Genomic DNA, 21655 nt, shown 5'->3' with positions numbered 1-21655 from the left:
GGCCACCCCCAAATGGCCAAGGGGGTGGCTCGGCCACCCTCGATCTTTTTTTTTTTTAGAAAATATATATTTTTTAATTTTTTTAAAAAAAAAAAAAAATTAAGTGGGTGCCATGTGTCAACATGTGATTGGACCACGTGAAATTTCGTTAAGTAAACTAACGGTCAACTGACGGAAGACTAACTTGGTCTATTATAAAAACCACAGGGATCTCCTGTGATAAAAATGAAATCACAGAGAGAAAAAAATAAAGTTGAAAAACCCCAGGGGGTCTAGAGTATTTAACCCATAAACTTAATTTAGAGAGGTTTGATAGCACAGAAATGGACAACAACAGTGATGAATTAGGCATTGATTGTAGCGCCCCCAAGTTTAATTAATTATCAGAGTGAAACTTCCCATGCAAGACTAATTCATAGGTCAATATGATAAGACAGAAAATCATATGCATGTTAATGTGCAAGTAACAACCATTTGGAATATGGCCTATCGATCCATGCATGCCTTAACTTCTTCACGATAGGATTTGTGCTAAAAATATATTAATTGGTTCGTTCTTAAAAATGTATTTCCCTTTTGAAACAACATAGAAAATATATATAGTGGCTGCCAACGTATTAATTATATGTTAATCATTTAATGATTGTTTTTCCTTCTTAAAGCATTCAATTATTGGACAGACGGAATTCAATTTGTTATTTAATTCTTATTTCTTTATCAAATCCCTCGTTCTCGATCCTAGCTTTCCGGCCCGCAGTCTTTCAATTACTTTTCCTAATTTTTATTTTCAAAAACTAGGTTATACATTTTCTTTATCTTTTTGCGATTGAATTTTTTTGGGTTCTTGGTGTCTCAGTTCTTCCACAATCCCTTTCTCCAACTCCGTTCATTAATTCGCCAGCACCCCAACTCATTGTGCCATCAGGAGTCCCAGGTTTGGGTCTTGCTTTATTATTTTTTTTTTCCTAGCTTTATAATTTCCAATATTTCTTTTCTTATTTTTTTAGTGCTTGAATTGTTAGTATCGTTATATATATGATATGTGTGTGTGTGTCATAAAAATAAATATCTTCTATATATATATACTTCCCATCTTTCCACACAATCATTTTTAATCATAACATCGTCGTAATGTAATTAGTTCAGGGACAAAAAACTTTGTCATCAAATAAACAACTCTAACTTTGTGTTCTTGTTGCAGAACCACCTTCTCGATCGAAGAGCAATTGGTGGCTGAAAATTGCAATTGGTATGGTGATCAATATCGTATAAAAGCTATTCTAGTTTCTTTCGTTCTTGCTCTAACATATATAATGAAAAGGCATTATATATCTTTATGTATTTTTCAGAGTGTACCATTTCTGCAATACATTATCTTATTTCTTTTCTTTTCTTTCTGTGCTCTAATGAAATACGTGACTATTAGACCACTTTTGCATGCAGGCATTTCTGCAGCTGTGGCGGGGATTGTAGTAATCGCTTTTGTATTAATTATCTACAACGTTAAGAGAGGGCAGTACTTCTCAAGTAATGCAATGGTACTCTGCTGTGAAAGTGGTGCAAAAAATTATCAAGTCATTGATGAGGAAATCATGAAGAACTGCGGATCAATAGCCCCAAAGAGATATACATATTCAGATGTGAAGAAATTGACCAACTCATTCAAAGATAAAGTAGGACAAGGAGGTTATGGTGTTGTATACAAAGGGAAGCTACCTGATGGGCGTTTGGTCGCAGTGAAAACCTTGAGTGCGTCTAAAGGTAACGGAGAAGAATTTATCAACGAAGTGGCTAGCATTAGCAGAACATCGCATGTTAATATGGTCAATCTTTTAGGTTTCTGCTACGAGAGGACTAAAAGAGCTCTAATCTATGAATTTATGCCTAATGGATCTCTTGATAAGTTTATATATAATAAAGGATCTCCAGTTACAAATTGTCACTTGGACAGCAAGACTATGTTCCAAATTGCAGTTGGCATTGCTCGAGGACTAGAATACTTGCACCGTGGTTGTAACACAAGGATCCTACATTTTGACATAAAACCACACAATATACTTTTGGATGAAGATTTGTGCCCAAAAATCTCTGATTTTGGCCTTGCTAAACTATGCAAAACAAAAGAGAGTATTATATCAATGAACGGCATGAGAGGAACTGTAGGTTTCATTGCACCAGAACTATTTAGTCGAAACTTTGGTGGAGTCTCTCATAAGTCTGACGTTTACAGCTTCGGAATGTTGGTTCTTGAAATGGTTGGAGGAAGAAAAAATTTTGATGATGGATTCTCTCATACCAGCGAGACATATTTTCCACACTGGATTTATATGAAGCTTGAACAATGTAATAATTCTGGTACTTTTGGAGACATAATAGAAGAGGTAGAAGACGAGACAACAAAAAAGATGATTATAGTTAGTTTGTGGTGCATTCAGACCAATCCTTCAGAACGACCATCAATTGGTAAGGCGATAGAAATGTTAGAAGGAACCCTTCAATCCTTGCCATTTCCACCAAAGCCTTTCTTGGATTCGCCCACTAGGTGATCACCTTAAGATTCTTCTTCCATGACTTCATAGTCAAAAAAATCGAACATTTAAAATAAGTGCAATTGTATCCGAACTTGAAAGAAGAATAGATGATCTTATTACTGTGTTTTGCTCGCTTACACAATGTTGTATATACACAATTTGACATTGAGACAAATCGCCCAGTATAAGGAGAGAAGATTTCAATTTTGTGTTCAGTTATAGAAGGCAAAGGAGAGTGACTAACAACAGCGGCTCCTCCCCCTCTGTTTGAGGGGTTGGCTACAATTGGTGATGGCTCCACCCCATGATAGGGAGTGGCCAAGTCACCCTTTGATTTTTTTTTTTTTTTTTTTGAACAATGATATAATTATAATTTTATATAAATTCCGTAGAAAAAGATAGATTTTTATGGAATTACACACAAAGATGAATTTAATAACGGAGACAAACTTTCCAAGAAAGATGTTACACCATATTGGCATATCCCATACGATGTGGTGAAAGACTTTCTCTAGGCTTACATAGGGTTGGATTATTGTATTGCACTCTAACTTATGATTGATTGCAATTGTTTCTTTTTAGATCAATAGCATAAATTGATAAGTCTGGAGCCACACCAAAAAAGTACGTAACCTAAACAACGTTGGACTTGAACTCTGCATTAGAGTTGGACTTAAACTATAATTGAACAACAAATAAGATACCTTAACAAATAAAACACAACTAAATGATAAGGACAATGACGACTCCTGATGATAATGATAATAGACTTCTATCCTAAATATTAATCTATCACGGAATATTCTGCATCACCATTTTTTTTTCTTTCTGTCACTGCGTTTGGATATACGTGGTGAATTGCAGGGATCACCTTAACCCATGAAAATGAAGTTCTTTTGGGTTGCTGCTCTCTTGCTTAATTTGGTTCTTGGGGTGACTGAGGCTTTTGATTTTCACGAGAAGGATTTGGGGTCGGAGGAAAGTTTATGGGATTTGTATGAGAGGTGGAGGAGCCACCACAGGGTCTCCAACCCCAAGAGCCTTGCTGATGAGAAGCACAAGCGCTTCAATGTATTCAAGGAAAATGTTATGCATGTTCATAATAGCAACCAGATGGATAAGCCTTATAAGCTGAAGTTGAACAAGTTTGCCGACATGTCTAACCATGAGTTTAGGAGCACTTATGCAGGGTCCAAGGTTAAGCACCACAGGGTGCACCAAGGAACGCCACGTGGAGGTGGGAGCTTCATGTACGAGAAGGTTGACAGAGTTCCCCACTCTGTTGATTGGAGGAAGAAAGGTGCTGTGACTAGTGTTAAGAACCAAGGCCAATGTGGTAAATAAAGTTTGGCCCCAGCCATGTTATTAAGACATAATTTTTGATTCGATTGGTTGTAATATTTGATTGATTTTGTTGATGTTTTGCAGGTAGTTGTTGGGCCTTTGCAGCCATTGCAGCAGTAGAGGGTGTTAATCAAATCAAGACCAATAAGCTAGTTTCCTTGTCTGAGCAAGAGTTGGTAGATTGTGATACTGAACAAAATGAAGGCTGCAATGGAGGATTTCCAGAATCTTCTTTTGAGTTCATCAAGCTAAAGGGGGGCATAAACACCGAAACTAATTACCCTTACAAAGCCGCAAATGGAACTTGTGATGCTAATTCCATGGTATATATTTTATGTTGCGCTCTTCTTGAATTGATTGAGCTAGTTAGTGTTTGATTAATTTTTAGAGAAAACTTCACTTATTCCTTAATTTTGTATCACTTCTACAATCATACTTTTAATTCTTAAAAAGTTGTAATATTGTGTCGTCATCTTTCAAAAGTCTGCAATATTACATTTTATTCTGATTTAAATTGATCTTAACCGTGGATGTCAAAATTCTCAAAATAAACCCTCTTTTTGTTTTTTGATTTTTTGTTGAAAAGGTTAGAACACAAGCGGTGATTAGTAACAATAGAGGTGACAGTGCAAACTTTTGAGAGATAACGACTCGATATTGCAACTTTTTTAAAATTAATGGTATGATTACAAAAGTGATGAAAGATCAAAGAGTAACTAAAATTTTTCTCGATTTTAATATTTCCCTTATATTATATATGATAAAGAACTTATTAAGTCATGTGGTTGTGCAGGAAAATTCTACAGTAGTGTCAATTGATGGGTATGAGCATGTGCCTGCTAATGATGAGAACGCATTGCTTAAAGCAGCTGCAAATCAACCTGTATCTGTGTTTATAGATTCTGGGGGTTCTGATTTCCAATTCTACTCGGAGGTTAAGTATTTGACTTATCTGACGTGGGACAATATTTGTAGATCTAATCAATTATTGTTTCTGGCAGCAAATATGAGTTGCTAAGTTATTAAAAGGAAAAAAAAAAAGAAAAAAGGAAATTGGAATACTTGAGGAAACTAAAAGCAACATGATGTTATTAGGAATTAAGTGAGTTTGATGTCTTGATTGGCTTACATGATCACAGGGGGTGTTTACTGGAAAATGTGGAACAGAGCTGGATCATGTAGTTGCAGTTGTTGGCTATGGAACAACTGGTAATGGAATCAAGTACTGGATAGTGAAGAACTCCTGGGCACTAGATTGGGGAGAGAAGGGTTATATTAGGATGCAGCGTGGCATCTCTGAGAAGGAGGGCCTGTGTGGTATTGCAATGGATGCTTCATATCCCACAAATAATGGTAGGGGTGAGACTTCCTTATATATATAGTTTCAACTTCTAAGGAAGAATCATTTCTAAATCATCGAACTTCAAAAACATTTTGTGTGTAAGAAGCATCATAATCTAAAGAATTCTAACTTATTTGTGTTCTTGTTACAGAACCACGCAATTTGGAGCTCATAAATATTGCAATTGGTATGGCGATTGATCAATGAAATACATTATTTTATTTATTTTCTTTTTTCTATGCTCTAATGAAATACGAGACTACTAGACCATTCTTTGCATGCAGGAATTTCTGCAGCTGTGGCTGGGATTGTAGCAATCTCTTTTGTGATTATCTGCAGCGTTAAGATCAGGGGGCACTTCTCAATTAATGCAATGGTCTGCTGGAAAAGTGATGAAAAGAATTATCCAATCAATGAGGAGGAAATCATAAAGAAGTACGAATGTATAGCCCCAAAGCGTTATACTTATTCAGATGTGAAGAAATTTACCAACTCATTCAAAGATAAAGTAGGAGAAGGAGGATATGGTGTTGTATACAAAGGGAAGCTACCTGATGGGTGTATGGTGGCAGTGAAAATCCTCAACAAGTCCAAAGGTAATGGAGAAGAATTTATCAACAAAGTGGCTAGCATTAGTGGAATATCGCATGTTAATATAGTCACTCTTCTAGGTTTTTGCTATGAGAGGACTAAAAGAGCTTTAATCTATGAATTCATGCCTAATGGATCTCTTAATAAGTTCATATATGATAAAGGATCTCCATTTACAAATTATCACTTGGACAACAAGACTCTGTTCCAAATTGCAGTTGGCGTTGCTCGAGGATTAGAATACTTGCATGGTGGTTATAACACAAGGATCCTACATTTCAACATAAAACCACACAATATACTTTTGGATGAAGATTTGTGCCCAAAAATATCTGATTTTGGCTTCTCTAAACTATGCAAAACAAATGATTGTGTTGTATCAATGGCGGACATGAGAGGAACTGTAGGTTATATTGTACCAGAAGTATTTAGTGTGAGCTTTTGTGGAGTCTCTCACAAGTCTGACGTTTACAACTACGGAAAGTTGATTCTTAAAATGGTTGGTGGAAGGAAAAATTTTGATTGTGGACTCTCTCATGTCACTGAGGCATATTTTCCACACTGGATTTATAAGAAGCTTGAACAAGGCAAAAATTCTACTACTTTTGAGGAAATAATAGAAGAGGAAGAAGAAGATACAATAAAAAAGATGATAATAGTTAGTCTCTGGTGCATTCAGACAAATCCTTCAGATAGACCATCAATTGATAAGGTGATAGAAATGTTAGAAGGAACCCTTCAATCCTTACAGTTTCCACCAAAGCCTTTTTTGGATTCCCCTACCAGGTCACCTCAAGATTCTTAATTCCATGGCTTCATAGTCATAAAAATCCAACATTTAAAATAGGTGCAATTGTATTGTTAGTTTCAAATGTTTTGAATGAACTAGCAATGTGCTCACCTGTTTATTCGAATGGAGGGGAGATTGATAATGAGATGATAATTTGAAAGGGTTATGTGTACTTTTTCCTTCTTAGCTCCCTCACAATCTCTCTATCGCTCTTTGTTTTTTCGTAAATGTCCTTTCTTAGTTTTCTACGCTTCAAAAGCATTGTAAACATGTCATTTTACAATAGGACAAAAATTTTCTACAGGCTCAGCTAGAGGAAAATTCTTACAAATCAATCTTTGAACGTGTCATGTGTCATTAACATATGATGTACTTTTCATATGCTCAAGGAACATATGATATTTTTAATTTTCGAGACTAAATTGAAAGATACCACCCGATTTATATTAAATTTATAGAGTAATTCTATTCATCACCCATATTCCTCAAAGCCTATGTAACGTGGTCTTCCAACGAATAAACTAATTTTTATGTATCAAATTATGAAGACTACACAACATACGCTTTGAAGATGTGAGAAAGATAAATGGTTAATGTATAACAATACTCATATTCTAAATACTTAACTCTCATCTTATTTTTATACAATTGAGCTGATGTGACATGTCTATCGACCTTTAGATTTTTTTATTTTTTAATAAAAATTGATCAAATAATTTATATCCATTAAAAAAAAAATTAAAAATTGAATACTTAGAATTACTCTTTAAACTTATATCCATTATAAATTTATAATCCTCAAAGTTGGTTGTGGAAAGAGACTTCTTATCCCTTCACTCGAAAAAGAAGTAGACGCGCGTCGGCTACAGTTAAAGAAAACCAAACCACGTGAAAAACGAAAAGCAAAAGCAAAGTCAAGTCACGCTACAATAATTTACCATACATTCAATTATTAACAAGACAATACAAAAGATAACTGGCCCCACGTTAGTCACGCAATAATTATCATATATTCATTTATTTACAAAGATAACACAAAAAAGCAAAAGCAAAAAATTACTGGGCCCCACGTGGAAGACAAATCACTCAACAATAATTAATTAATAATTACCATATATATTCATTCATTTGTTCCTTTTAGTAGATAACACAAAATGGCTCTTTGCCTCTCTTGTTTATCTATTTTTGGGGAGATAAGATAAGAGTTTATAGTAATTAAATTTTTGAATAGTTAATAATTTAAAATTTTGACCCACAGAAAAGATTTTTCACGAAGTTACCTGGCAATGGCATCTTAGATCCATGAACGAAATCACTGGTGGACTTGGTCTAAGTTAGGAGTCCTTTTTCGTAGGAAAAGGGACAAAGAGCTTTCGCTTAGACTACTTTTTCTACTATACAGTCAATAAAGGTCTTACGTTAGTGCGTTCTTGTTTCCAGATGACCAATTCGGACAGAAGTTCTTATAATTCCTTCAAACCGCGTTTCCGCCCTCTATGATTTTGTGATATGCATAGCATAGTTATATATGTAGTTCCATTTTCCGTTGGTTTCTTGTTCTCATTCCAATTTTAAAACATGGGTTCATCGTCCCCTTACATGTTCATGTTCATGTTCATGTCCATACAAGCTTGTTTTTGTGGTGGCATCGAGGTATATGAAAGGTGCACGGTCAGCAAGGGAGATTTGTTTTCCAGGAATTCATGTTCTGGCAGTTCTGCAAGAAATGCTTATGACAAGTCCCGCGAACCTGCAGGTTGATTGTTAGTTCCAATTTCTTCAGCTTATATATATATATATATACACACACATATAGTTTAGGCTTTGGCTTCCCTTCACATATTATTATGTCTTTGTACTATCCGGCCAGTTTGGTAATGTCTATTTCTAAAAGTGTGCATTAATTTGATAATTTATTTAATTTTTTAGTTATATATTTATATGTATAAATACAAGCATATGTTATCTCTTTAAATATACTTTATTTGCCTGCGAAGTACTGTTATTGTCTGGTTTAAGGAAAGTTTATCAATACTTAATGATTGTTAATGATTGTTTTTCCTTCTGAAAACATTCATTATTGGACAGAGGGAATTGATTTTTTTTTTTTTTTTTTTTTTTAATTCTTGTTAATTTCTTTATCAAATTCCTTGTTCTCCCAGCTTTCCCGCGCGCAGTCTTTCAATCAGATTTCCTTATTGTTATTTTCAAAACTAGGTTATACAATTTCTTTATCTTTTTCTGATTGATTTTTTTTTGTTTTTCTTTTGTTCTTTGTGTCTCGGTAGTACTTTCTCAGCCATCCTCGTCTAAACCAGCATCACAGCACATTGTTCCATCACTTTCTCAGCCAACCTCGTCTCCACCAGCATCACAACCCATTGCTCCACCAGGAGTCCCAGGTTTGAGCTTGCTTTATTTTTTATTTTTTGTTCTAGCTTCATAATTTCCAATATTTCATTTGTTATTTTTTTAGTGCTTGAATTAATTGTTAGGTTGTTGAATAATGAGCTCGACTATTCTAAGATATAGTAGGTGCATGTTTGTGAGCATGTCCTCGTAAGAAGTTAAGTAAGCTCGTCCTTAAGGAGTAGCTCAATCAGTTAGAAACCACATTATGAAGTTGAGATCACTAATTCAAATTTTCCTTTTCATTTCCCTCCCCTTGTGCAGATAATGTCAAAAAAAAGAGTAAATAAATAAAAAGTTAAGAAAGCTCGTAAAATTGATTTGTGTACAAATAGTTTAAGTTTGTAAAAACACTTGTGAGTTTAAACTCCTTCTTAATTAATAAATAAATTTTAATAAACAAAATAATCAATTGAAACTCTTTCTCAATAAAGTAAGCTTCAACACCTAGAATATTCAATTGAAATGATAAGTGAATTACAGAGATAATGTTCAAACTTAGGAATTGTACTTTGAAATCATATTAAATCACCACAAATTAAACAAATTCAGTAATATACGTGACTTAGCTTGACAATAAATTATCATTAGCTCCTTTGGTTTTGCACCGATTAAAATAACATATGCACGTTATATGCAGAAAGTGAAAACATAACTCGAAATGACAAACTGCGCTATGTTTAGGCCTCAAGACATTGATCATCACCTTCTCTAATCTCTCCTAAGGGCTTCACTAGGGTTTGTGGTGTTGTGATTAATTGTTTTTTAAATCAATTTTGTTTAATTTGGAAGCGCAGTCAACCCATAAAACCCACACGTCTCAAGATCAGAACTTGACTTTGATACCATGTATGATAAATATAACACTATGATTTGGTTATTCTGCCTTACCAAATGTGTGGTAGGGGCGTTGTGCGTATATATAATGGAGTTTGTTTACAAAAGAAGAGATAAATTACAGATTCAAATATGAAGATATACAACCATTACCGAAACATGTTAATTTCTAACAATTTGTGATTATTGGGTGATGGTGGTGAGGTAAGTGTTGACGGTCAAGGCTTTGTTTATTAATGTGTTTTGAGGAGTGTTTTTTTTTTTATTGGTTAGAAAAAGTTGTTCACATAAAAATGAAAATTGTTTTTGTATTTTTATGAGTGTTTTGTGTTTGAATTATTTGCTAATATTTTTTATTTTGAGAAGAAATAACAAAAGACAGAAAACAGAAATTTTAACAAACACAGCCTTAAAAAGTCTTTTGTTTGGATGGCCTAGCTAGTAGTAGTAGATTACGGGCTTATTCAAGTGAAAACGCGACTGAATGAGGGATTAAGGGTAGAAGGGTAGTTTCACCTTTTAACTAAAGTGTAGTAGTTTATAGTTTATATGAAATGTAGTTAATTAAAACATAAATTATAACTGCTTTTCTTATGGTTAATTATAAGTTTCCTTGTAATTTACATAAGAATTAAGATGTAGGTACATATATAGTTGTTTATAAAAATATATGTCCCTTTTGAAATAACATATAAAATATAGTGGCTGCCAACGTATTATATGTTTTTCGTTCTAAAAACAATCATTATTGGACAGAGGAGAGGGAATTTATTTATTTTCTTAATTCTTGTTTCTCTATCAAATTTCTCGTTCTCCCAGCTTTCCCGGGGTTTTTCAATCAGCTTTCCTAACTGTTATTTTCAAAACTAGCTTATTAAATTTCTAGCTATATCTTTTTCTTATTGATGATTTTTTTTTTTTTTTTTAATCTTTGTGTCACAGATTTTCCCAAATCTCCGTCTCCAGCTCAGTTCAGTGCGCCAGCACCACAACCCATTGGATTTGGGCCATCAAGAGATTCAAGAATCCGAGGTTTCGGTCTTCCCTCTCGATTCCCAGGTTCGGGTCTTGCTTTTTTTGCTTTTTTTTTTTTTTTTAGCTTGATATTTTTCAATATTCTTTATTTAGGTTTGATTGTAATCAAATTTTAGAGATTTCATTACTATATTTATTATCCCACTTATTAGAACAGGCAATTTTTAATATGACTTACGAATTTATTAATTTAACATGAATCTGTCAAGAAGTTATAGAGTTAGGGTTTAATCAAGTAAATGGGAAACCAATCTACACATTGCTGCAAGAATCAGCACAAACTGTCATCCCACGAGTCACATGAGCCGTCACGCACTGCCAAAGTCTTCTATGCGCCCTCATGCACCACTCAAGTTACTGGCCGTCAGTCCATGTGCTTCACGCGCCAGCCACGCGCCGTTACTGTACTTTGCATGCGCTATACATGTGGGTTGGGTTTGGGTCATCAGATCCAATAACCAACCCAAGTGGGTTAGTCCAAGGTGCTGCATGCATGTGGGATTCGATCAAATCTGTAATCCGACTAGAGTGGGCTCAACGCTGCACACGCATACCAAATAAGGTTTATAGATCTAATAACAACCAAAGTGAGCCTAGTTTGAATTGGATCATGGCATCGGATACAATAACCACTCAAGTGGGCTCAGCTCGAGTCGGATTCAGGCTACATGATCCAATAACTGGCCCAATTGAGCCAACCCAGTTTATTTTTTGACACATTGCCACCCGTTGTCGCAAGCCACTGCTGCTGCCGCCATTGTCCCCATTCACCATCAGCCATCACTCTCTCCAATCACCTTGATCCCCACAACCGCTACCAGCTACCACCATCTCCGTCGTGTACGCCGTTTCATGCCGACCTCACCAGATTAAGATCACGCCTGGTTTTGGTTTTGGCTGTATTCTTGCTTAGTTATTTGGTTTCAAACACGTACATGCAAGTAACACAAATTCATGCCTTGTCTCACAACTCACAAGTTTTTTGTTCTTTTAAATCACACACAACTACATAAGCCATGTCCACTTCTTGATGAAACTAGCGTGTGCTGCGTGACGACTGCCACCTTTCTACAAGCTGTGATCTGGTTTATCGAGTTGATTCTCTATTCTCACACTCATGGAATAGGCTATTCTCTCTCACACAATTTACTAGGTCTTCGTCACATGCACAGGCACAGCCTTCTAGCTAGAGCATTCTACATAATTTCTTTCTTCTTCTATATATTTTACTCTATATATATATACTAACCTTCTCCTTCCACGCTCTTTTTTAGTCATAAAATTGTCATCATGTAAGTACAGAAAAAAAAAAAAAAAAGAAAAAGAACTCTAACTTTGTGTTCTTCTTGCAGATCCATATTCTTCGAAGCTCCTGTGGCAGAAAATTGCAATTGGTATGACGATCAATATCGTATAAAAGCTATTCTAGTTTCTTTCTTCCTCTAACATATAATGAAATGGCATTATCTTTCTGTGTGTTTCAGAAGAATGTACCATTTATGCAATACATTATTTTAGTTCTTTTCTTCTTTCTGTGCTAATGAAATAAGTGACTTAGACCATTCTTTGCATGCAGCCATTTCTGCAGCAGTGGCTGCGATTGTAGTAACCTTTTGTTTGATTATCTATTGCGTTAAGAGAAGGCACTTCTCAAGTAACGCAATGGTCAATAAAAGTGGTGCAAAAAATTATCAAGTCATTGATGAGGAAATCATGAGGAACTGCGGATCAATAGCCCCAAAGCGATATACATATTCAGATGTGAAGAAATTGACCAACTCATTCAAAGATAAAGTAGGACAAGGAGGATACGGTGTTGTATACAAAGGGAAGCTACCTGATGGGCGTATGGTGGCAGTGAAAATCCTCAACAAGTCCAAAGGTAATGGAGAAGAATTTATCAACGAAGTGGCTAGCATTAGCAGAACATCGCATGTTAATATAGTCACTCTTCTAGGTTTTTGCTACGAGAGAAGTAAAAGAGCCCTGATCTATGAATTCATGCCTAATGGATCTCTTGATAAGTTCATATATGATAAAGGATCTCAAATTACAAATTGTCACTTGGATAGCAAGACTATGTTCCAAATTGCGGTTGGCATTGCTCGAGGACTAGAATACTTGCACCGTGGTTGTAACACAAGGATCCTACATTTTGACATAAAACCCCACAATATACTTTTGGATGAAGATTTGCGCCCAAAAATATCTGATTTTGGCCTTGCTAAACGATGCAAAACAAAGGAGAGCATTGTGTTATTGACGGGCATGAGAGGGACTGCAGGATTTATTGCACCAGAAGTATTTAGTCGGAACTTTGGTGGAGTCTCTCACAAGTCTGACGTTTACAGCTACGGAATGTTGGTTCTTGAAATGGTTGGAGGAAGAAAAAATTTTGATGGTGAACTCTCTCACACCAGTGAGATATATTTTCCACATTGGATTTATACGAAGCTTGAGCAGGACAAAGATTCTACTACTTTTGGGGAAACAATAGAAGATGAGGTAGACGAGATAACAAAAAAGATGACAATAGTTAGTTTGTGGTGCATTCAGACCAAACCTTCAGATAGGCCATCAATTGGTAAGGTGATAGAGATGTTAGAAGGAACCCTTCAATCCTTACCATTTCCACCAAAGCCTTTCTTGGATTCACCTACGAGGTCACCTTAAGATTCTTCTATGACTTCATAATCATAAAAATCCAACATATAAAATAGGTGCAACTGTATCTAAAATTGAAAGAAGAATAGATGATCTCATTGCTGTGTTTTGCTTGCGTACATAGTTACATAATGTTGTATATATCAATTTTACATTGAGACAAATCGCACGTACGGAATATGGAGAAGATTTCATGAAAAATGTCACACCATATCCTACTCGATGTGGTGATCATAGACATTTCTCTAGGCTTACATGGGCGTTGGATTATTGTATTGCAGTCTAACTTATTGATATTTAGAGATTGATTGCAACATGTTTTTTCTTGCAATCGTTCATCTATATATACAAAAAATGTGAGACCAATTTTTTTTTTTTTTTTTTTTAATTTTTTTAATTTTTATGTCGCTGCGTTTGGATATAATTTAGTTGTATATCATTAATGCCTTATCTCAATCCTTTCATACTATCTAGATAGGTAAAATCCTTGCAATTTGTCTCAGTGTAGAAAATATTATATATATTTTAACAAGTTCGTAGCTCTTTCCAATCAATTTCCTAACACGTTCATAGTTCTTTCCAATCAATTTCCCAACAAATCCATACTTCACACTGCAAAATAGGTGGTCTATAAATAGGATTACTTGCTCCCGCATGCAGCTGCACAGTTACATTTTTCAGTGCTCCTTTTCTTTTTAACTATTTACGTCTAATAATTCTATCCAATCCATTTTAAAGCAATTAAATTTCAATTAAAGATAAAGCAGTACTTATAACAACTTTATTTCCCTCTTGCAAGAAGTCGTGGCTCAAAGCCAATATAGACATAACCTTCCTCGTCCTCCATCTCTCTCTCTCTCTCTCACACCATTTTTGGTTGTAACTTGTTTTGCAAGAAGAACCATCCCCAAGCACACACAAGCTTACCATTTAATTAACCTCGAATTAATTACAAGAATTTCTTTTCCCATACGAATAACTTTACACGTTCCCCTCCCCCCATATTGAAGGGAAAAAAAACAAAAAGCTTCCGCATCTTACTTATTGTTGCACTTTGAAAGGCATATATATATAATGAATCACCTCACTATTAAGTAAACCAAACCCACTCATCTTGTGTTGAATTCTAGCAATTGAAAATGAAGTTCTTTTGGGCCGCTGCTCTCTTGCTTACTTTGGTTCTTGGGGTGAGTGACTGAGCCTTTTGATTTTCACGAGAAGGATTTGGGGTCCGAGGAAAGTTTGTGGGATTTGTATGAGAGGTGGAGGAGCCACCACTCGGTTGATAGAATTCATAATAAAATAAAAATAAAAATAAATTGCGGAAATAAAATAAATGAGAGACAAAGATTTTAACGTGGTTCGGTCAACGACCTACATCCACAGATAAAGCCCTAAGGGCTATATTAGGCTCTTATTGAAAGATTGTTTACAATACAGAATGCTCTATTTATAGAGCTTACACATAAATGTGATCTTAATCAAATCTCCTAATTTAGAATGATCAAATCATAATCAAATCCCTAAATTAAGCTAATCTAATCTTCATCAAATCCCACACTTTAGGGTCATTCAAATATACTCTAACATCGATCTCCAACTCCAAGAGCCTTGCTAATGATGAGAAGCACGAGCGCTTCAATGTATTCAAGGAAAATGTTATGCATGTTCATAACACCAACAAGATGGATAAGCCTTATAAGCTGAAGTTGAACATGTTTGCCGACATGTCTAACCATGAGTTTAATTAGTACCACTTACGCAGGGTCCCAGGTTAAGCACCACTGGGTGCACCAAGGAACGCCACGTGGAGGTGGGAGCTTCATGTACGAGAAGGTTGACAGAGTTCCCCGCTTTGTTGATTGGAGGAAGAAAGGTGCTGTGACTAGTGTTAAGAACCAAGGCCAATGTGGTAAATAAAGTTTGTCCTCGGCCGGCTGTGCATGTTATTAACACATAATATTTGATTCGATTGGTTGTAATATTTGATTGTTTTTGTTAATGTTATGCAGGTAATTGTTGGGCCTTTGCAGCCATTGCAGCAGTAGAGGGTGTTAATCAAATCAAGACCAACAAGCTAGTTTCTTTTTCTGAGCAAGAGTTGGTAGATTGTTATACTGAACAAAATCAAGGCTGTAATCGAGGATATCCAGAATCTTCATCAAGCGAAAGGGGGGCATAAACACAGAAACTAATTACCCTTACAAAGCCGCAAATGGAACTTGTGATGCTAATTCCATGGTATATATTTTATGTTGCGCTCTTCTTGAATTGATTGAGCTTAAAGGAAACTTCACTTACTTTTTAACCTTTTATTACTTTTGCAATCATACTTTTAATCCTTAAAAAGTTGTAACATTGTGTGGTCATTTTTCAAAAGTCTGCAATATTACATTTTGTTCTGATTTAAATCTTAACCGAGGATATCAAAAATCTCAAAATAAACCCACTTTAGTTTTTTTTTTTTTTTTTAAACCCACTTGTACAAGCCGTGATCAGTATCAATAGGGGTGACATTACAAACTTTTGAAAGATAACGACTCGATATTGCAATTTTAAAAAAATTAATGGTATGATTACAAAAGTGATGAAACATCAAATAGTATGTGAAATTTTTCTCGACTTTAATATTTCCCTTATATTATGATGAAGAAGTTGTTATGTCATGTGGTTGTGTAGGAAAATTCTACAGTAGTGTCAATTGATGGGTATGAGCAAGTGCCTGCTAATGATGAGAACGCATTGCTTAAAGCAGCTGCAAATCAACCTTGTTTATAGATTCTGGGGGTTCTGATTTCCAATTATACTCGGAGGTTAACTATTTGACTTATCTGACGTGGGACAATATTTGTAGATCTAATCAATTATTGTTTCTGGCAGCAAATATGAGTTGCTAAGTTATTAAAAGGAAAAAAAAGTTTTTAAAAAAAGGAAATTCGAATACTTGAGGAAACTAAAAGCAACATGATGTTATTGGGAATTAACTGAGTTTTATGTCTTGATTGGCTTACATGATCAAAGGGGGTGTTTACTGGAAAATGTGGAACAGAGCTGGATCATGTAGTTGCAGTTGTTGGCTATATGAAACAACTGGTAATTGAATCAAGTACTGGATAGTGAAGAACTCGTGGGCACTAGTTTGGGGAGAGAAGGGTTATATTAGGATGCAGCGTGGCATCTCTGAGAAGGAGGGCCTGTGTGGTATTGCAATGGATGCTTCATATCCCACAAATAATGGCGGGGGTGAGACTTCCTTATAGTCTCTTTCTCTCTCTCTCTCTCTCTCTCTCTCTCTCTTTATATATATATATATATATATATATATATAGTTTCAACATCTAATTGTTAAAATATATAAGCTCTGATACCATATTAAATAGCTTTGATATCATGCATGTTAACAAAATGAATATGGGGGATTATGAGCGAAAGCAATATAGAAAAGGAACACAAAGACGTACAGGTGGTTCGGTGTTAGACACCTACGTCCACCACTCCAAATACCCCTAAAGGCTACATTGTGTTCACCAACCACCTGCAGCCGTTGAATTTGCATTCACTAGCCACCTGCCGCCGTTGAATCTGCATTTACCAGCCACCTGGCGCTGTTGCTGGCCACCTGCCAGCCTCTATCTTCTCCAACAGCCTCCACCATCTAAGGCTTGTTCCCTGACTCCACCACTGCCGTCATTATTGTCTCGGATTTCAAACTCAAGGTTCCAGAATATTCCACCTTGAGTTTGAGGGGATGCTAGAATATATGAAAATATATAATATTTTCTGTATATTTCATAATTAGGTTGATATTGAAATATTCTCTATTTATGGGTTGATTGTAATCATATATTGAGATTGTAATCAAATTAAGGGGATTTGACTATTATACTTATATTTAGTGATTAATCTATAAATAAGGACATTTGTATTGTAGACAAATCCAATTAATGAGCACAATATAGCATTTAGGGGGTATTCCTAGTAGTGGATGTAGGTGTTTAACACCGAACTACTCGTAAGTTCTTTGTGTTTATTTTCTCTATATTGCTTCCGCTTATTTCCGCATATTCATTATTTCAACACTAAGGAAGAATCATTTCTAAATCATCAAACTTCAAAAACATTTTGTGTGTACGTAAGAAGCATCATAATCTAAAGAATTCTAACTTATGTGTTCTTGTTGCAGAACCACGCAATTTGGAGCTCATAAATATTGCAATTGGTATATATTGAAAAGGCCTTATCTTTCCTTATGTTTCATTTCTGCAATACATTATTTTATTTATTTTCTTTTTTCTATGCTCTAATGAAATACGAGACTACTAGACCATTCTTTTCATGCAGGAATTTCTGCAGCTGCATGTGGCTGGGATTGTAGCAATCTCTTTTGTGATTATCTGCAGCGTTAAGAGAGGGCACTTTTCAATAATTAATGCAATGGTCTGCTGGAAAAGTGATGAAAAGAATTATCCAATCAATGAGGAGGAAATCATAAAGAAGTACGAATGTATAGCCCCAAAGTGATATACTTATTCAGATGTGAAGAAATTTACCAACTCATTCAAAGATAAAACAAGAGAAGGAGGATATGGTGTTGTATACAAAGGGAAGCTACCTGATGGGTGTATGGTGGCAGTAAAAATCCTCAACAAGTCCAAAGGTAATGGAGAAGAATTTATCAACGAAGTGGCTAGCATTAGTAGAATATCGCATGTTAATATAGTCACTCTTCTAGGTTTTTGCTATGAGAGGACTAAAAGAACTTTAATCTATGAATTCATGCCAAATGGATCTCTTGATAAGTTCATATATGATAAAAGGATCTCCATTTACAAATTGTCACTTGGACAGCAAGATTATGTTCCAAATTGCGATTGGCATTGCTCGAAGACTAGAATACTTGCATGGTGGTTATAACACAAGTATCCTACATTTCAACATAAAACCGCACAATATACTTTTGGATGAAGATTTGTGCCCAAAAATATCTGATTTTGGCCTCTCTAAATTATGCAAAACAAATGATTGTGTTGTATCAATGGTGGACATGAGAGGAACTGTAAGTTATATTGTACCAGAAGTATTTAGTGTGAGCTTTGGTGGAGTCTCTCACAAGTTAGATGTTTACAACTATGAAATGTTGGTTCTTAAAATGGTTGGAGGAAGGAAAAATTTTGATATATGGTGGACTCTCTCATGTCAGTGAGGCATATTTTCCACACTAGATTTATAAGAAGCTTGAACAGGGCAAAATTTCAACTACTTTTGGGGAAATAATAGAAGAGGAAGAAGAAGATACAACAAAAAAGATGATAATAGTTAGTCTCTTGTGCATTTAGATAAATCTTTCAGATAGACCATCAATTGATAAGGTGATAGAGATGTTAGAAGGAACCCTTCAATCCTTACAGTTCTCACCAAAGCCTTTCTTGGATTCCCCAACCAGGTCACCTCAAGATTCTTAGTTCCATGGCTTCATAGTCATAAAAGTCCAACATTTAAAATAGGTGCAATTGTATCATAGGTTTCAAATGTTTTGAATGATCTAGCAACTAGTTGTGTTCACCGGTCTATTCGAATGGAAGGGGGGACTGATAATGAGATGATAATTTGAAAGGGTTGTGTAATTCTTCTTCTTACCTCCCTCACAATCTCTCTATCGCTCTTTGTTTTTTCATGCATGTCCTCTCTTAGTTTTTCATGCTTCAAAAGCGTTTTCAACATGTCATTTTACAGTAGTACAAAAATTTTCTACAAGCTGAGCTGTAGGAAAAGTTTTACAAATCAATCCTTGAACGTGTCATGTGTCATTAACATATGATGTACTTTTCATATGCTCAAGAAACATGTGATATTTTTAATTTTAGAGACTAAATTGAAAGATACCACCCAATTTAAATAAATTTATAGAGTAATTATATCTATTAGCCACCCCTATTCCCTAAAACCTATGTAACATGGTCCTGCAACCAATAAACTAATTTTCATGTACTAAATTATGAAGACCGTATGGAAGATGTGAGAAAGATAAGTGGGTAATGTATAACAATACTCATATTCTAAATATTTAATTATCATCATATTTTTATACAATTAAGCTAATCTTTACTTAAAGATATATAAAAAGTAGGAATGACTTCTAAACAGTAAATTTTCTTTTGTATTTAAAATTTACTATTTTATTCTTACTTTTTGTTCTACAATAATTTAGTTAGATAAAGTTATTTTTGTCTTTTGACATTTCTTAAGTTTGCAACACTACTAATTTGCCTTCTTGAATCTAATAAATTTAAAAAGTTATTTGAATATTTTTATCTTTTATATTTAAATTATCATTTTACCCTCTGAGTATATAAAGAGTCAAGCTTTTTAAGAGAGATTTTTTGGTCATTTACGAAGGAAAGTTTTCACTGAAACAGAGTGTGAGAACCAGAGAGATTAATGGAGTGAGAGAAACAAAGATCGGATAAGAGGGAGTGTGACAGGGCGAGAGGCAGAGCATGCATCGGTATGGCTCACCATCTCCAATCAGCTGGATTTTCGCCCGAATTTTCGGGATCCCTTCGTATCCAATCAATCCTTTTCAACAATTCCCGAATTTTCAACCAAAAAATCCGGTGTCAGGAAAAAGGTTGCAGCACCCTTTTGTGAGGGGCTCTCTCTGACTCTCATCTCCATCTTCACCATGGAAGCAAGGGCTTCCAGGGCCTCAACCACAACTCTCCTCTCTTCAAATTTTCTACCAAAAAACAGCTGCCACCTCTGCATTCTCATAAAATCAGAACAGAGGCGTGGAGACCAAAGACAAAGAGCTCAGTACGTGAAGCTTAAAAATGGAAACAAAATTTTGTCTTTCAAAATAGCAGCAGATGCGTGAGATGTGAAAGAGACACAAACAAAAGAATTTGGCCTTTGCTGAAACGTGGACAGTAAAAGCAACAAAGAAGGAGAGTTATTTGTCTCATGTGGGGGGACTAACTAGAGGAAAAGAATACCAGCTTTAAAGAGCTGGTGCTCCACGTCAAGAGCGGAGCTGAATTTTTAGGAGAGCCAAAGTTTTGCCCATCCGACCAATAGCACTATTTTCTTTCCTTAGTTTTTATTTTCCTTTTGTTGGACTCAATGTTTAGCATTTTGATCATGGAATTTATTTTCATGATTATGAGTGACTAATCTTTTTAGCTAGGGCTATGTGTGAAACTTAATATTTTTATTATGTGTTCTTGAAACTGTGTTTAATGATCTTCATAGGTTAATGATTGGATGTTGGGAATGATTTTAATTTGAGAACGATTCTATGTTGACAAGTTGTTTTTGATTCATTATCTTTTTTTGTTTATATCAAATGCTTACTTTTTGTTTGAATTTATAGTGAAAATTGAACACACCCTTGCTTTTGTTTCTAATTTTGTAGATGGTGCCTTTTGTATACCAGTGGTTCGTTATATGGTGTATTGATTTGCTTTATCTTGGCCCTTAAAGCTGTTGACTTCTTAGGTAAGTTTCTCTATTAAGTTTGGTCGATACATTTGACGTAGATGATATTCTCAATGTCTTGAAGAAGCTAAATGGTGAATTTGAACCAAAAAGAGAGTTGATAGCATTGCTTTATTCTATTGTACTAGAGCTTTCATAACTGCATTAGCACCTGACTTGCCTATTATGGTTGTTGGGCACTTTTTGTTTGGCATAGGATTCGACTGGTAATACGCATCATATATTTTTTAATCTTAAAGCTATATAAAAAGTAGCTTCTTTAGCTTCCTCTTTGTTGAGGAAATAGTATTTTTCAACTTGATATAGTGCATTTTCATTTTATGGTGCAAAAGAAATGCATAGAATTGCCTCAAGTCTCCACTTCAAAATTTTTTAAGAGCATTTTCTTTCCAAAGACCACAGTAGAGACTCTACTACTAATTTGGGTTTACTTCTCTGCATTGTGGACGATCAAAATGAAAAGATAATCTTATGCCTACTAATAAATGAAGCTTCTTTATGATTGGATATTTTTATATAAACTTCAATATTTCCTATTTCTCCATGTTAATTTTCATCATTTAGGTTCTTCCTTGTTTAGTTTTAATGGACGCATGTTTGATTCTATTTGCAGCATTG

At 35.1% G+C, this 21655-nt stretch overlaps 4 protein-coding genes and 2 pseudogenes across 4 annotated transcripts in view; all 6 read left to right on the top strand.

Annotated features, from left to right (window-relative positions):
* The window catches only part of LOC132182099 (PR5-like receptor kinase), a 4879-nt gene extending 2333 nt beyond the window's left edge, over positions 1-2546 (top strand). The window contains exons 3-4 of the mRNA XM_059595301.1: positions 857-934; positions 1444-2546. Coding sequence (XP_059451284.1) covers positions 857-934; positions 1444-2546 — 1181 coding nt within the window. The remainder of the gene's footprint in view (positions 1-856; positions 935-1443) is intronic.
* An 864-nt stretch (positions 2547-3410) lies between these two features.
* Positions 3411-5469, top strand: LOC132182517 (vignain-like). Its single transcript, XM_059595784.1, has 5 exons — positions 3411-3867; positions 3960-4198; positions 4669-4809; positions 5015-5228; positions 5369-5469. Exons 1-5 carry the CDS (start codon positions 3411-3413, stop codon positions 5422-5424), a joined length of 1107 nt encoding a protein of 368 aa, XP_059451767.1. The 3' UTR covers positions 5425-5469.
* A 35-nt stretch (positions 5470-5504) lies between these two features.
* LOC132182098 (PR5-like receptor kinase) lies at positions 5505-6613 on the top strand. Its single transcript, XM_059595299.1, has one exon. It carries the CDS (start codon positions 5591-5593, stop codon positions 6611-6613), a length of 1023 nt encoding a protein of 340 aa, XP_059451282.1. The 5' UTR covers positions 5505-5590.
* Positions 6614-7840: 1227 nt separating this feature from the next.
* LOC132181277 (PR5-like receptor kinase) lies at positions 7841-13884 on the top strand. The gene is made up of 5 exons (XM_059594418.1): positions 7841-8354; positions 8887-9000; positions 10787-10903; positions 12232-12273; positions 12456-13884. The coding sequence occupies exons 1-5, from the start codon at positions 8177-8179 to the stop codon at positions 13550-13552; spliced, it is 1548 nt and encodes a 515-aa protein (XP_059450401.1). The 5' UTR covers positions 7841-8176; the 3' UTR covers positions 13553-13884.
* Positions 13744-16803, top strand: LOC132182097 (vignain-like; annotated as a pseudogene).
* A 1174-nt stretch (positions 16804-17977) lies between these two features.
* LOC132182096 (PR5-like receptor kinase) lies at positions 17978-19005 on the top strand (annotated as a pseudogene).
* The last annotated feature ends 2650 nt before the right edge of the window (positions 19006-21655 follow it).

The sequence above is a fragment of the Corylus avellana genome, chromosome ca5 (genome assembly GCF_901000735.1).
Source record: "Corylus avellana chromosome ca5, CavTom2PMs-1.0".
Taxonomy (NCBI): domain Eukaryota; kingdom Viridiplantae; phylum Streptophyta; class Magnoliopsida; order Fagales; family Betulaceae; genus Corylus; species Corylus avellana.
Note: the sequence above shows the minus strand (reverse complement) of the source record. Positions and strands in the feature narration are given on the sequence as shown.